The sequence below is a fragment of the Elephas maximus genome, chromosome 13 (assembly GCF_024166365.1).
Source record: "Elephas maximus indicus isolate mEleMax1 chromosome 13, mEleMax1 primary haplotype, whole genome shotgun sequence".
Classification (NCBI taxonomy): domain Eukaryota; kingdom Metazoa; phylum Chordata; class Mammalia; order Proboscidea; family Elephantidae; genus Elephas; species Elephas maximus.
In genome coordinates, this window is record NC_064831.1 from 70,802,953 (window position 1) to 70,817,570 (window position 14,618).

At 47.5% G+C, this 14,618-nt stretch overlaps 1 protein-coding gene across 1 annotated transcript in view; it reads left to right on the forward strand.

Moving 5' to 3' along the window:
* Positions 1–4,096: 4,096 nt before the first annotated feature.
* Positions 4,097–14,618, forward strand: part of ABHD17C (abhydrolase domain containing 17C, depalmitoylase) — a 69,977-nt gene continuing 59,455 nt past the window's right edge. Inside the window, exon 1 of the mRNA XM_049852800.1 lies at positions 4,097–4,885. Coding sequence (XP_049708757.1) covers positions 4,302–4,885 — 584 coding nt within the window. The 5' untranslated portion in view covers positions 4,097–4,301. The remainder of the gene's footprint in view (positions 4,886–14,618) is intronic.

The window sequence follows — 14,618 nt, forward strand, 5'->3', positions numbered from 1 at the left end:
TCTTCTGGTCTCATGGCAAAGGAGGCAGTTATTCTTGGAGGCAGCTAGCCACACATCCATTTCTTCCTTCTATTCTCACTCTCCTTCTTCCTCTTGTTGCTCCCAGTGAATAGAGACCAATGGTTGTGCCTTCCATGGCCACTCGCAAGCTTTTAAGACCCCAGGCACTACACAATCAATTAAAGAGGTAGAACAGAAGCATTAAACACGTTATTAGGCCAATCTATTGGAATGTCCCATGAAACCCGGACCCTAAACCTTCAAACCAACAAACCAAATTCTGTGAGATTTTTGTGTGTACATAAGCAGCCTCAGCAGCTTTTTTTTTTGGTCGTTGTTGAAAATATATCACACGACTCTTGTCCATCCAACTTTTTACAAAGTGTACAACTTATTGACAGCAAGTACAATAATTTGGCTGTGTAACCCTACCCTTAAATCAATGCGATTTTTCCATCACCATTAACCTCCCCACCCAGTAACTACTAATAAACTTTGTTCTCTATACATTTGCCTTTTCTTATCTTTTTGTATAAGTGAGGTCATACAATATTTGTTCTTTTGTGATTGACTCATTTCACTCAGCATAATGTTCCATCCATATTGTAGCATGAATCAAGACTTCGTTTCTCCTACTGGCTGAGTAGTATTGCACTGTATGTTTATCCACATTTTGTTTATCCATTTATCTGTTGATGGGCGTTTAGGTTGTTTCCACCTTTTTGCTTTTGTGAATAGTGCTGCAATGAGCATTAGTGTACAAGTCTCTGTTTCAGTTTCTGCTTTCAAGTCTTTTGGGTATTTACCTATGAGTGGAATCGCTGAGTCATACGGTAGCTCTATTTTTTTTTAATTTTTTGAGGAACCGCCATAAAACCAGGTAAGGGTTCCAACTTTCCCACATCCTCGCCAACATTTATTTTCTATTTTTTTTTATCTCATCCATTCCAGTGCGAGTGAAATGGCTTCTCGTTGTGGTTTTGATTACATTTATTCTTTCTGTGCTCCATGTTAAAGTTTCCCAACCAACGTGCCAAGGCTCACTGGCACGCTTGTGGATGTGTTAGAGGTGTACTGAGATACTGAACCCCTTAGCCCTCTGGGCAGCTGGAGTCTCTAGACGACCCATCTTTCCAACTCACTGTGCCACACAAGCACTACCACAGCCTACATGTGCCACGAGGCGAGAACAGTTGGGAAGCTCTGCTCTGTGGCACCTGACTTTAGGGTCTCAATTTAGTATTCACTCTAACCTGAACCAACTTGCTTTCCTGGGGGGAATAACTGCTTTTTTAGCCCACTTCTGTGTAGCTTCTAACAGGATGAGAACAAATGTCAAGTTTTACTTATTTAGTAGTAGTATATGAAGTACATGCCATAAATCCTTTGTGGAATGAGGCGGGTTATAAATAATCAAATATCTGGCTTCTTAATTTTCCTAACAATGTTAACACTGCTACTAGCCATCTGGAACATAGCGTCTGTCTTTTCCATCAACAGCACAGAAGACATGCAATTAAGACTTCATCATGGCTCCCCTTCATGAACCTTGTGAGCTTCTCAACTCTTATGAAAAGACAGGTGAGAGGAGTGGGATTTGAGAAAGATCAGCTCAGGGGTGTGTTAGGTATTCTTTCATCTCAGTTCCGAAAGTTCTAGTCCTCTTCTAAATTAGATCATTAGCAGTCAGTCACACAGTTGGCTATCATCTTAGCTCTCCACAGAAATACCACCACTAAGCCAGCATTCAGGACCTTGTTCTCAGCTTTTAAAAGCTGATCCTTTTTTTTCCCCCTTAAAAACTGTTTTGAATCTTCTAATTAGATTGTAAGCTATCTGAAATGTCTTGCCTATTTTGTGTACCTAATATTGAGGGTGCTGTGAGCCTGAGGGAGCCCAAAAGGTCTGCACTTGGAACCCCCCAGAGCTCTGCAGGACAAAGATGTGGCAGTCTGCTTCTATTAAAGATTACGGTGTTGGAAATCCTATGGGGCAGTTCTATTCTGTTTTATAGGGTCGCCATGAGTTGGAATCAATTCGATGGCAATGGGTTTGGTTTGGTTTTGTTCAGCATGAGAAACTGTATGTTGGATATAAGAAATGAAGTACCCAAATAAAGCAGACCCACCTGCAGCCAGGTATAAAGCTTTTGTAAGAAGAAACCTAATCCTATGAAGCAAAAACTGTGGCTTTAGGTGAATAACTTCACCATGTGTGCATAACTTTAATGAATTTTAGTGAAGAAAAGGTCTTTCAGAATGAACTCTTGAAAGTTCGTGACATCAGTCTGGGTAAATTCATTTGGATGAAGGATGGATTGTTGTGTCCCCCCAAAAGTAATATTGAAGTTCTAAGCCCTAACACCTGTGAATGTGACCTTGTTTGGAAATAGTATCTTTGAAGGTGTCATGAGTTAAATTAACATGAAGCCATACTGCAGTAGGGTGGGTCTTAATCCAACCTGAGTACTGTCCTTATAAGAGACACGGGCGTGCGCATGCACGTGCACACACCCACACATGACAAGCCAAGGAATGCCAAAGATTGCCAGGAGCCAAGTGAAGCTAGGAGACGGGCATGAAACAGTTTCTCTCTCAGAGCCCTCAGAAGAAATCAACATGCCTGATACCCTGATCCAGACTTCTAGTTTCAGAACTGTGAAACAATACATTTCCGTTGTTTAAAGCCACCCGATTTGTGAATACAGCAGCCCCCAAATTTTCCTCTGTAAATGCCATAGCAAAAGTTAAAATTCTTCTCTGGACACCTGTGAGTTAAAACAAGTCCAGAGTGGTGATGCTGCCAACTTCCGAGCCTCTAGCTGCTCTGCTTGGCAGTCCAAGAAGGGTATCTCCTGTCAATTCCTGAAAGAGCATTCAGTTGCCAAATCCGGAGAGAAAGGAAGTATAGAAGGCTCTCTGTAATTACACCAGAGCTTACAGTTTCAAGGCACAAAGTTATATTTGAAAAAAAATCATTTGAAGCAGACTGCCAAGATTATAGGATTTGAATAATTATAAGAAAGCTTTCACAACTAAGACCCCCTAAAAATACTGGAACTAAAACAATTATAGAGGAACTAGGACAGTAAAGGACACCCAGTTACTACCAGAAAATCTGGTGCAACCAGGGATTAGAAATAACAACCTCGATATAATCTATTACTAAATACAGCATGCACCTTTATAATAGCCGATTTTTCTAGAAAAGGGGATCTACTAAAAGTGGAATCATGTCCTTAGAAACGTAACGCCATTGCTATATATGCAAAAACAGCCTGGTATAGCAGGGAAATACTCCATGACCGTCCCATCCCACAACACCAGCACCCTTTACGGTACTGAGAATTTAGGAACAGGCAGCTCAGAAAGCAGTATAGGCACCAAGGGCCAAATATTTCGGGTTCGTCCCTACTGTCTTCCACTCATTAATTTCCCTTTCAGTAGATTCTCAAGAACCTCCATCCTTGACAGAAACTGGGATTTGGGGAAGGGAATAGCAGGGGGAAAGGACCAAGGGGAACAGACCGCTCTGGGCAGATGCCCGCGCCCCCTCTACGGTCCCCTCTGGGAATGGCCTGCTGTCCAGTGTGCAGACCCTTAAGTCCAGCGCCCAGGTCCTCCGGGCCATTGCGCTGCTGGAGAGCTCCTGTCCACCTCGGGACGCGCTTCCCAGGCCAGTTAAGGTGCCCACGGCGTCTCCAGTGGCCCCTGCAGATTCCTTAGGCCAGCGCGCCGCTGCTCCGGGCCTCTGCGCGACTGGACAGTTCCTGTCGGCCTCGCGACCCTGACGGCTTCTGCGTTTCCCAGCTCCTAAAAGGTGCCCGCGCCCTCGCAGGGGGGGAGCCCAAGGGCGAGATCCGGGAGCCCCGCCCCAGACGCCGGGCCCCGCTACCGCGTCCCAGCAGGACGCCCGAGCGCGCGGGCCTGGGGCGGCGGAGGCCGCGCGGTAACCCGGAAGTGGCGGCGGCAAGCTGGCGTGCGGGAGCGGGGGGCGGCGCGCACCAGCCGGCCATGGCCGCCGCCGCCGGCTTTGTGTGCCGCGCGCGGGCCCCGGCCGCCCGCGCCTCGCCGGGGCTGCGGGGCCGCTGCTGACCCGCCCCGGCTCGGAGCGCCGCGCCCGCAGGGCCGGCCCCGCCTCCTCTCCTCCTCCTCCTCCTCTCTCCTGCCGCCGGGCGGGCGGGCTGCAGCCGCCCTCCGCGCTCGCCGGCCCGCTCGCTCGCTGCGCGCCCGCCCTACCACCCTCCGCGAGCCAGGCAGCCAGCCAGCCGGGCCGGCGGCGGCGGGTGGGAGGCCGCCCCGATGCCCGAGCCAGGCCCCAGGATGAACGGCTTCTCGCTGGGCGAGCTGTGCTGGCTCTTCTGCTGCCCGCCCTGCCCGAGCCGCATCGCCGCCAAGCTGGCCTTCCTGCCGCCCGAGCCCACCTACACCGTGCTGGCGCCGGAGCAGCGTGGTCCCGGTGCGCCCGGCGCGCCCGCCTCGGCCCCGGTGGCCGCCGCGGCCCAGCCGGCGCCGCAGCAGTCCGAGGAGGGACCGGGCGCGGGGCCTGGGGCGTGCAGCCTGCACCTCAGTGAGCGCGCCGACTGGCAGTACTCGCAGCGCGAGCTGGACGCCGTCGAGGTCTTCTTCTCGCGCACGGCCCGGGACAACCGGCTTGGCTGCATGTTCGTGCGCTGCGCGCCCTCCAGCCGCTACACGCTGCTCTTCTCGCACGGCAACGCCGTGGACCTGGGCCAGATGTGCAGCTTCTACATCGGCCTCGGCTCGCGCATCAACTGCAACATCTTCTCCTACGACTACTCGGGCTACGGCGTCAGCTCGGGCAAGCCCTCGGAGAAGAACCTCTACGCCGACATCGACGCCGCGTGGCAGGCGCTGCGCACCCGGTGAGCCCAGCGGGGTCTCCAGGCACGGCCTGCAGTCGTGGGAAGGCGGGGAGCGGGTCTCCTGGGGGCCTCTGTGGAGGCTTGCAGGGAGAGGGGCCCCGCCTCCGGGCTTTGGGCGAGTAGGGAGCCCGCGGCCGCAGTGGGTTTGCTTTTCTTCTCCATCCCCGGCCTTTTCCCATTTCCTGCACAAACCGCGCCAGCCCTGAGGTTCCGGCCGAACTTAGAGGATTTTGGCCGCTTTGGCACGCCCGGGTGTTCCATTCGCCTGGGTCTTTTGTGGCTCAGGTCTCCGCAAGCGGCAGCGTGGGGGTGCTTAGGTACCGGGCAGAAAGAAACAACTTGGTTTGTGTTGAGTCTGTGTGAGCTGGCAGCGGAGGCTGAGTGACCTTGGGCAAGACACAGGAGTCTCTAGATCTCTGTTCCCTTCCCTGTTAAATTGGGGGGGGGGGGGTGAAACAGGTTGACCTCCAAAAGGACCTTCCGGTTGTAAAGTGCCCTGCGGGGCAGTGATGGGCAGCCTTGGAGGCAGCTGGAGGGTCGCATGGTGCGAGGAGTTTGCTGCCTGGTGGGCAGAGTTGCTGGCACTGTGTGGGCAGGAAGTTCGCTGGTGGCTGTCAGCTGGCACCTTCCACGGAGCCTCAGCAACATCCCAGGTAGGGTTCGAATCTTACAAGATTTGAGGAATCTCATGACCTTGAATTAGCATTCACGGAAGGACTGGAAAATAGTATGGAAGGCTTTCTTTGTGTCAGGCACAGATTGGAGGGATGGTTTAGTGGTTAGACCTGAATAAACAAACAAAAAACTTGGGTTTTATTCTCAACTTAGACAAAAGTTTGGTAAGTGGGCAGGCCTGGTTACCTGTTTGTGCTCCAGTTTTTCTATTTATGACCTATCCCGCCTACCTCATAGCAGCCATAGTGAAAATGCCTGAGGTCTTTTCTCTAAGGAGACATGATTTCCTCAGATGAAAGGGTCCCCAGGATAAGTACAGTGGGCACTGTTGCTACAATGGACGTTACATAGTTTTTATCTGATGTGTGTTTGCTTTATGCTGATTGCTGGCATTAATGATTCTGTCTCCGTTCAGGTTCATGGATATGCTCATAAATTACCCCGTGCATGTCTGGGAAGATGGCTTGTCCAACAGGGAAGTACTTAGTATTTAGCATCTGTTGCCTATTTGTGTCCTCATTTGGAAAATGGTTTAGGCAGTTGAGAATATATCATATGCAGATGTATTGAGTCAGAATCCACAAGTAGTTAAAAGCCACCTGTTCCAGTCAAGGGTTTCCAAAGTATATGTCATGTGCAGTCAATAGGTGGCTAAAATTTGCACTTAAAAGTAAGGATTGACGTTCAACGTTTTAAAATTCTGCCTTGAGTAGGTTTAGTATGAAAAGGTCCATGGAACAGTGTTCTGTGTGTGGGTGTCTGCATTAAAATGAAGGCCTTTCAGATGGAAGGCTAACCCTTTGCCCTGAATATGTAGGTGTGTCTGTGTTACAACTTAAGTGAGGCGTAGTTATTTCCTGGAGACTTTTGACATATTTCATTTTATATGACTTTGTTTGGGTAATGTGAAATTTTAAATTGTTCAATGGGTTGTCTACAGTTTGCCATGACTTATTTAATTTTATACCAAAACTCATATCCAGATTGATTTATCCACCTGTAAAAAAAGTTAAAATGTAAAGCCTAAAGGGGAATCTTAGACTTTGAAGAAACCTGAGAAACCCTTTGCCCCGTGCTTTGCAAAATTTTTTGACTGTGACCCACTTTAGGAAACACATTTTACGTCTTGACCAAGTGCATACCTACACATGTTTGTCTGTATAACTGAAATAAATGTTTCACAAAATCGTATTTTTCTATAGGCAATGTGCGTATCAGGATATGTTCTGCTTTAGTTTTTTTTTTTTTTTTAGAAAAGAAGAAAAAATGCTGGTCACGAAGCACTAAATGTATTTCCTAACCCATTTATGGATGCTTTTCTTGTCTTGCAACTTCATTTGACAGAGGCCTGGGGGTGATAATGGACTAGTGAATCAGCCGGAGGCCTCTTAACTACTAGCGAAGAGTATTCTTTCCACTACGCCATGTAGTCAGATCAGATTTCTCAAGAGGTGCATTTATGGGTCTTGGTTATTCCAATAATGTAGGAGTTACCTGATTCTGAAGTTAGTCAGTCCCTAGCCACCTTCCGCGGCTGCTAACCGGAAGGCCGGGGCCTTGAACCCACCAGCTGGTCTGCAGGAGGAACATGTGGCAGCCTGCTTGCATAAAGTTTTACAGCCCTAGAAATGCTGTGGGCACTCTGTCGTGTAGGGTCACTCTAAGTCAGAATTGACTCAACAGCAGTGGGTTTCGTTTTGGGGTTTTTAACCACTTTCCAAGGAGCTCTGGTGGTGCAAACTGTTAAGCGCTCAGCTGTTAACCCAAAAGTTGGTGGTTTAAATCCACTGAGCAGCTCTCTGGGAGAAAGACCTGGTGATCTGCTTCCATGAAGATTACAGCCAAGAAAACCCTGTGAGGCAGTTCTACTCTGTCACGTGGGGTCACTATGAGTCAAAATTGACTCGATGGCTTCTAACAGCCGCCACCACCCACCACGACCTTCCTTCGGCATTGCCGCTCCTGTTGTTCTGTCTGGTTCTTTTGCTCTAACTTTGCCTGGAACCTGCCCTAGCCTCACCTCACTTATACCTCTTCTAAGCCATTGCCACAGCAGAGTGCCTTCTACCACAAATGTACCTGTTCTTCCATGCCTGGTTGGACCCCCTTTCGCACCCCCACCCCTCCCATGTCTTCTTTGAGGATCTTTCTCTTTTTTGACCTGGTTGACCGTACTCCTTGGGACACTGGTGGAGACCTTGCCTTGTCCTGAGTCATCTCTGTCACTGTACTGAGGTTATTCACCCAGGGGGACTATAAAGGTGTGTATGTCAGTGCTGTGCATCCCCTGAAGTACAGGCCCAGAGCCTTGTCCCCCCTCTTCACGCTCACATCTGCATTTCTTAAATGCTCTTCTATGCCTGGGATGCTCAATCCTGTCTAGATTAGAAGCCTTGTCTGTGTTCCTGGTGCACGTGGTATTTATTAGCCCCTGTACTTGCAGTTGTAACACTGTGTTACTATGTGCTGTCATTTAGCTCTACAGTGGGCCCGCCTGGGGCCCTGGTGACACAGTGGCTAAGCATTTGGCTGCTTACTAAAACGTCAGCAGTTCAAATCTACCAGCTGCTCCTTGGAAACCCCATGGGGCAATTCTACGCTGTCCTGTAAGGTCGCTATTAGACGGAATCGACTCGACGGCAGTGGGTTTTGACAATGGTAGTCCCCTCTTATCCAGTTTCTCATTCCATGGTTTCAGTTACCTGCAGTCAACCAAGGTCTGAATATATTAAATGAAAAATTCCAGAAATAAACAATTCACAAGTTTTAAAATGGGCGCCGTTCTGAGTAGCATGATGAAATCTCGCCAAGGCTCGCTTCGTCCCGCTGGGACGTGAATCATCCCTTGTGAAGTGTATCCATGCTGTATACTCTGCCCACTCCATCAGATCGACTGTCACAGTATTGCAGTGCTTGTGTTCAGGTAACCCTTATTTTACTTATTAATGGCACCAAAGCTCAAGAGTAGTGATGCTGGCAGTTCAGGTATGCCAAAGAGAAGCTGTGGAGTGCTTCCTTTAAGTGAACAGGGGATACTGGTACTTTCAGATAGTGGGGGACATCTGTATACCACGGTTAGGTACTACCTGCATTTCTAGCATTCACGGGGCGGGGCGTCTTGGAAAGTATTCCCCACGGCTAAGGGGGGACTACTGTATCTCTACTAAACCGAAAACTCCTTGAGGTCAGGGACCATGCCTTTTATGTTCTCAGCAGCTGATAAAGTCCCTGAAAATAATAGGTATCTGTTAAATGTGTGTTTAATGAATTGCACATCACGTCCATTGCTGTTGTTCTTGGGTACCTGAGTAGATTCTGACTCGTAGTGACCCTGTCTGACAGAGTACAACTGCCCCATAGGGTTTTCTTGGCTGTAATTTTTACAGAAGTCGTTCTCCAGGTCTTTCTCCCACACAACAGAGCAGGTTTGAACCTTCAACCTTTGGGTTAGCAGCCGAGCGCTTAACCATTTGTGCCACGAGGCTCCTTTGCACGTAATGGGTACGCCATAAATAAATGGGATAAATTCAGTTTTTCTTCAGTTGGATTCCCATGATTACTTGGGTCTGATTTTACTTCCAGATTTTAATATACGTAGTGGTACAACTGTGGACAAGAAAGGGGCTAAGATGTATCGGCTTGAGGTCTGATTCCCTCCGTATGCATTATATTGATGTTCTTGTGACTTTCAAGTGTCATTACTGAACAGAAGAAGAAGAATCCTTTGCTTTGTATCTGTCTTCATCCTTTATCCGTTACCTCTCTGTCTGTGTCAGCTCTTGTGCATGTATAGTGAAGCTGCACAGCCCCTGGTGGAGGACTTTAAACAGCAAATACTCACAAGTGCGCAGACACCACATATATGGATAAAGGCTGAGTTTTCAGAAGCATACCTCCAGGCCTGTCTTCTGAGGCACCTTTGTATGGACTTGAACCGCCAACCTTTTGGTTAACAGACAAACTCTTAACGGTTTGCGCCACCCAGGGACTCCATAAAGACAGTAAATCCCTCCAAATGATGAGTGTTAAGGTGGGCGAATAATCTAGGTTAAGGGTTTTGGGAGGAAGTGAATTTGGAGGCTAGGAGGGAGGCTGCTGCTATGTGAGCAACAGGTGATTATTTTAAGCATTTGAAAATTAACTGAAAAACGAGTCGTAGGGAGGTAGAGTTTGCAAAAGCCAGAAGGTGTGTGGACTTAGCATGAAAGAAGCCAGTTGGTATGGGAACAGTGCAGAGAGGTGGTTGAGGACCGAAGCATGATGCAGAGTCCGGAGGTTAGGATATATTTACGTGTGAGTTACTGGTGTATGTTATAAGTTATGAGCACAAGCCATTGAGGAAATGAATTGGAGTCCCTTCAGAATATTTGTTGAAAGGACACTGGAAATGAGGGTGGCCTTAGTAGAGCCTAATGTTGCTACTTGAGCGGGGGAAGTGAAGCGATGAATAATCTGCACCAGAAGGGCTGCCTGTTGGTTAAGGTGTGAGTAGGTGGATTTAGACTCCTCAACAAACATCCTTCAAGGGGTGGAGAGTAATTTCCTGGGGCTGCTGTAACAAAGTAACACACAGGGTGGCTTAAAACAAGGGGCATGTATTCTCTCACAGTTATAGAGGCCAGAAGTCCCACATCAAGGCGTCAGTGGGGCCACGCTACCTCTGAAGGGTGCTTTGTCTTTCTCTAGCTTCTGGAGTTGGCTTTCTATTCCATAGGTTATAGACACATCACTCCAATCTCTGCCTCAGCCTTCACATGGTGCCCTCATCTGTCTTGTTGCCTCTTTTTATAAAGACAGCAGTGACTGGATTAGAGCCCACCCTAATCCAGTATGACCTCATTTTAACTTGGTTACACCTGTAAAGACCTAGTTTTCAAATAAGGTCACATTCACAGCTACCAGGGCTTAAGACTTCAACATATCTTTTTGTTGGACGCAACTCAGCCCATATCAGGCCATCCTCTTGGATACCAGCAGCTTTAGATTGTGCGGAGTGGGACCAGGGAAGCCAGAGTGGGTAAATCAAGCTGATTTGAAAGTACAAACCTAAAGAAACACAGAACCTGAGAATGAGGTATGAGGCAGGCAGAGTATTTTAGGTGAAACATTTTAATCTGGAGAGGCAGGAGAATGGGGCATTTGTGATTCAGTTTGTTATCATTGTTTACCTATGCCATACACAGAAGTAGTCTTTGATCCTTCTGTTTGATGTTGGTGACAAAGACCTTGGAGGAGAGAGACATTTGGTAACATCGAGAAACATTTACACAGCCACAGAAAGCAAATGCAGAGAGAGGAAGGTAAACAAGAGACACCCAGTGCCTAGATGTGCAAGAGGAAATTACAAAAGATACATTTCCTTCATTCCTACCAGGGCTTGGAACCAGTTTGGTCTGGTCCGAACCTCTGCTGAGAATTTGCATTTCTGACAAGTTCCTGGGTGATGCTAATGCTGCTGGTTGGGAAACAATCCTGAGAGCAGTGGGTCTCAAAATTCATTACACATAAGAATCACCTGGGGATTTTGTTAAAATGTAGATTCCGATTCAGGTATCTGGGGTGGAAACCGGTTAGAAGCCCTGATTCCTACATTCATTCAACCGTAGGGTTTTCTTGGCTGTAATCTTTATGGAAGCAGCTCTCCAGGTTTTTCTCCTGTGGAGCCGCTGGATGGGTTCAACCTGCCAACCCTTCAACTGGCAGCCAAGCACTTAACCATTGTGCCAACAGGGCTCCTTAACCATTAGATGCACGTCTGTTGATGCTGTGCTTCTACTAGGTTCTGTGCTAGGTTCCCCTCCAGTATCGTTCATTCCAAACCGTTTCTTTCTGTTGTAAAAGGATGGGCTAGGTTTTAGAGGCATTTTGGATATGTACTCATGTTTCGCTGTTTTATAACTTTTGATTTCAGGACCTGTAGTCGGAAAATCTGTAAATCTGGGCAAGGCTGTGGTAGCATTCCTTCAGGTGGTGGCATCCCGAGAAGCACCTTGTGTTGATTGTGAGTGGCATTTATGGTTACTGCGCTCAGGGCGGATTTCTCCTGGGCGTAGTGAGTGAGTTTCCTGGACATGCCGAAGTTAATGACCCAGCTTCTTTGTTTCCAGCCTTCTCAAGGAATGCTACAGTGCCATTAAGGAAAGAACATCTAGGACCTCTACCTGAGTTTGATGAGGGACAAGAAAAACAGAACATGGTGCAAATGCTGCTTGGCATAAGATGAAAACACAATATTGGAGAAAAGAAATAGAATATTGACCTGTAATTCAAGGCAGCCGGTATGAGAACATCCCACTGGGAAAAAAGTAACTCTTAAGAACCAAAAAAAAAAAAAAAAAAAGCCCATTGCCATCAAGTCAATTGCAAATCGTAGCAGCCTTATAGGACAGAGTAGACCTGCCCCATAAGGCTTCCAAGGAACGGCTGGTAGATTCCAACTGCAGACCATTTGGTTAGCAGCCAAGCTGTTTACCACTGTGCCACCAGGGCTTCTGCTCAAGAACAGACCCATGGAGACTGAAGTAAGGGAAGTGTGTTTTGGGCGTCCACTCAGAGCCCTTCTCCTTGGTGGATCTTCTCTACCCTCCAGTGCTTTTTGTGATACCTGGCTCTTCAGGCTGCCCTCACTGTGCTAGCTTGCAGATTTCCCCTTTTATGCAGCACCAGGCTCTGAGCTCTTGCCCCTATCCCATCAAAGCTTCCTTATCCACAGTTCTGTTTTCGGGCGCCTTACCTTCCTCTGGCATCCCTGGGTGGTGCATACGGTTATTGTACTTGGCTGCTAACCAGAAGGTTGGAGGTTTGAGTCCACCCCGTGACACCTCTGAAGAATGGCCTGGTGATCTACTTCCAAAGGATGGCAGCCATTGAAAACCCTCTGGAGCACAGTTCTACTCTGCTACACAGAGGGCTGCCATGTGTTGGAATCGACTTGGCAGCAACTGGTCTTGGTACTTCCCTCCAGTAATCCTGTTACAAAGGATCTGACACAAAATTTCACGGTTCTGTGTTAATGGGCAATGACTCCTTAATGTGTTTTCTCTTCCAAGAATGTTTGCTCTTATTCAGGTTAATCTTGGAGACTCCGTCTTAACTAAAATTCCGCCTTAAAACTCTCACGGTGCAAGGGCGTATGGGTGGAGAGGCTTTTGTTTTTCCTCCTGCAGAAGTCATTTAAATCATACCACCCTGAGGCTGGAAACCCTGGTGGTGTAGTGGTTAAGTGCTGCGGCTGCTAACCAAGAGGTCACCAAGAGGTCGGCAGTTCGTATCTGCCTGGGCGCTCCTAGGAAACTCTATGGTGCAGTTCTACTCTGTACTATAGTGTCGCTATGAGTTGGAATCCATTCGTTGGCAGCAGGTTTTTTTGGGTACTCTGAGGCTATTTAAAGCATGCCCGTTAAGGTGACTCCCTCCCCACCTATAAATTTGTCCCTGTTTCTACTCACTGTCTTGCCAATTTGAGTAACTTACTTCCTTGTCTATTGATCATCCCACATAAGACTCCAAAAATCTGGCTTTAGGAATTGCAGTGTTCATTTTTGGTAGCAGATTTACCTTTCATATCGGATTTTGTTTAAGCTCGTGTTGAAGCCATACGTCTGTTCCATTTTAAGAAACCTTTGTATCTAGGAATTCAAAATCTCAACGCACATAGACTTAGGAAATTATTATTTGGGTAACAGAATGGTTTTTTTTGGCAGGCTTGTGTTAAATAACAAGTTTCCCTAATATGCCTAAAAATTTTGATTTACCAATGTTTTGTGAACACAGAACTTTTGTACTAGGGAAATCAGTTCTAATTCCAGCTCCCATAAATTCACTATGTTACCTCGAGCAAGAGGTGTCACAGTTTGGACTTCACTTTCCATTGTTTGAAAAGGAGGAGACCAAACGACGTGATTTACGTCTCAGGCCCCTTCTGTAAGTCTGCGCTTCACGATTTTTAAGAAAAGCACTAAATGTTCTCGAGTTTACTTTTCTAGACTACACTGTAAAACTCAGTGGATTCAGCTGGTCCAGTGAACCTCAACCCTGATTCCACTTCAGAATTCCCTCGGTAGATAAAAAATACTGTGTGGTTAAGAGTTGAAGAAAAAAAGAGTATTAAAGAAGGTTTGTTGTTGTTGTTGAACACATTAATATAGATGGTTTTATTCAAAACTTTTTGGTGGCGAGGAACCTACTATCTTAGGCCAAATGAAGGGGCAGTTGTTGAGAGGAAATAGTTCATGTTCACAGAATTCCCCCAAGTCTCGTGGGAACTGAAGCTGGGAGCTTGGGAGCCCTGTTGAGCTTCCTCTGTCTGAGCTAGCTTGGCTTCTCCCATCGTCTGTGCATGCTTGTGCCATCGCTGTTCCGCAGACATGCTTCTTCTTATCCATGTTCTTTGCACATCACCTCATGCCCCACGCCAGCTTCTGCTTACTTCACTGCCCACTTCACTTCCTTGGAGCTGGCATCTGTTGTGTTTATAGATACCTAGTGCTCACCTGTGGTTCGCTCAGTTGTACCTCTGGGGTGTGGTGAATGTTCTAATGTAAAAATAAGCGTGGCCGCCTCTTGGGGGATATGAAAGGGAGCACTTCTGAGAGAAGGGGGCCGTGCCTGACCAAGTATGCCCGGACACTTTGTCCACTGGTGCTACTATTGATTCCTGAGTCATGTTCTTGCTTCTCTCCCAGTTGTGGAGAGTTCCATGGGATCATCTCTCGTCAGCCCCTTAAGTGACACAGTTTACTCTGACAAGAGAGCATAAGCCTTTAAGAATAGACAGTAATTAATTTCTTAAACCAGGTCAGTAGAGCGGTGGCATTGTGACCTTTTTGTGACCATGTATCTGGGCTCCCATTGTAAGTCTGGAAATGAAAGCCTGGAGACAATAGGCCTGTTCTTTTTTGTTGCCTCTCCTTTCTCCTGCCCTACAGCTGATTCGTCGTCCACCATGGGGATGTGGGGCCACTTGTGAGAAGTGGTCCGTAATTGGATATAATTGTGGCAGGGGAGGACTGGTAGGTGTGGAGTAAAGAAGGCAGGAGAAAAGAGGGCAGAACCGGGA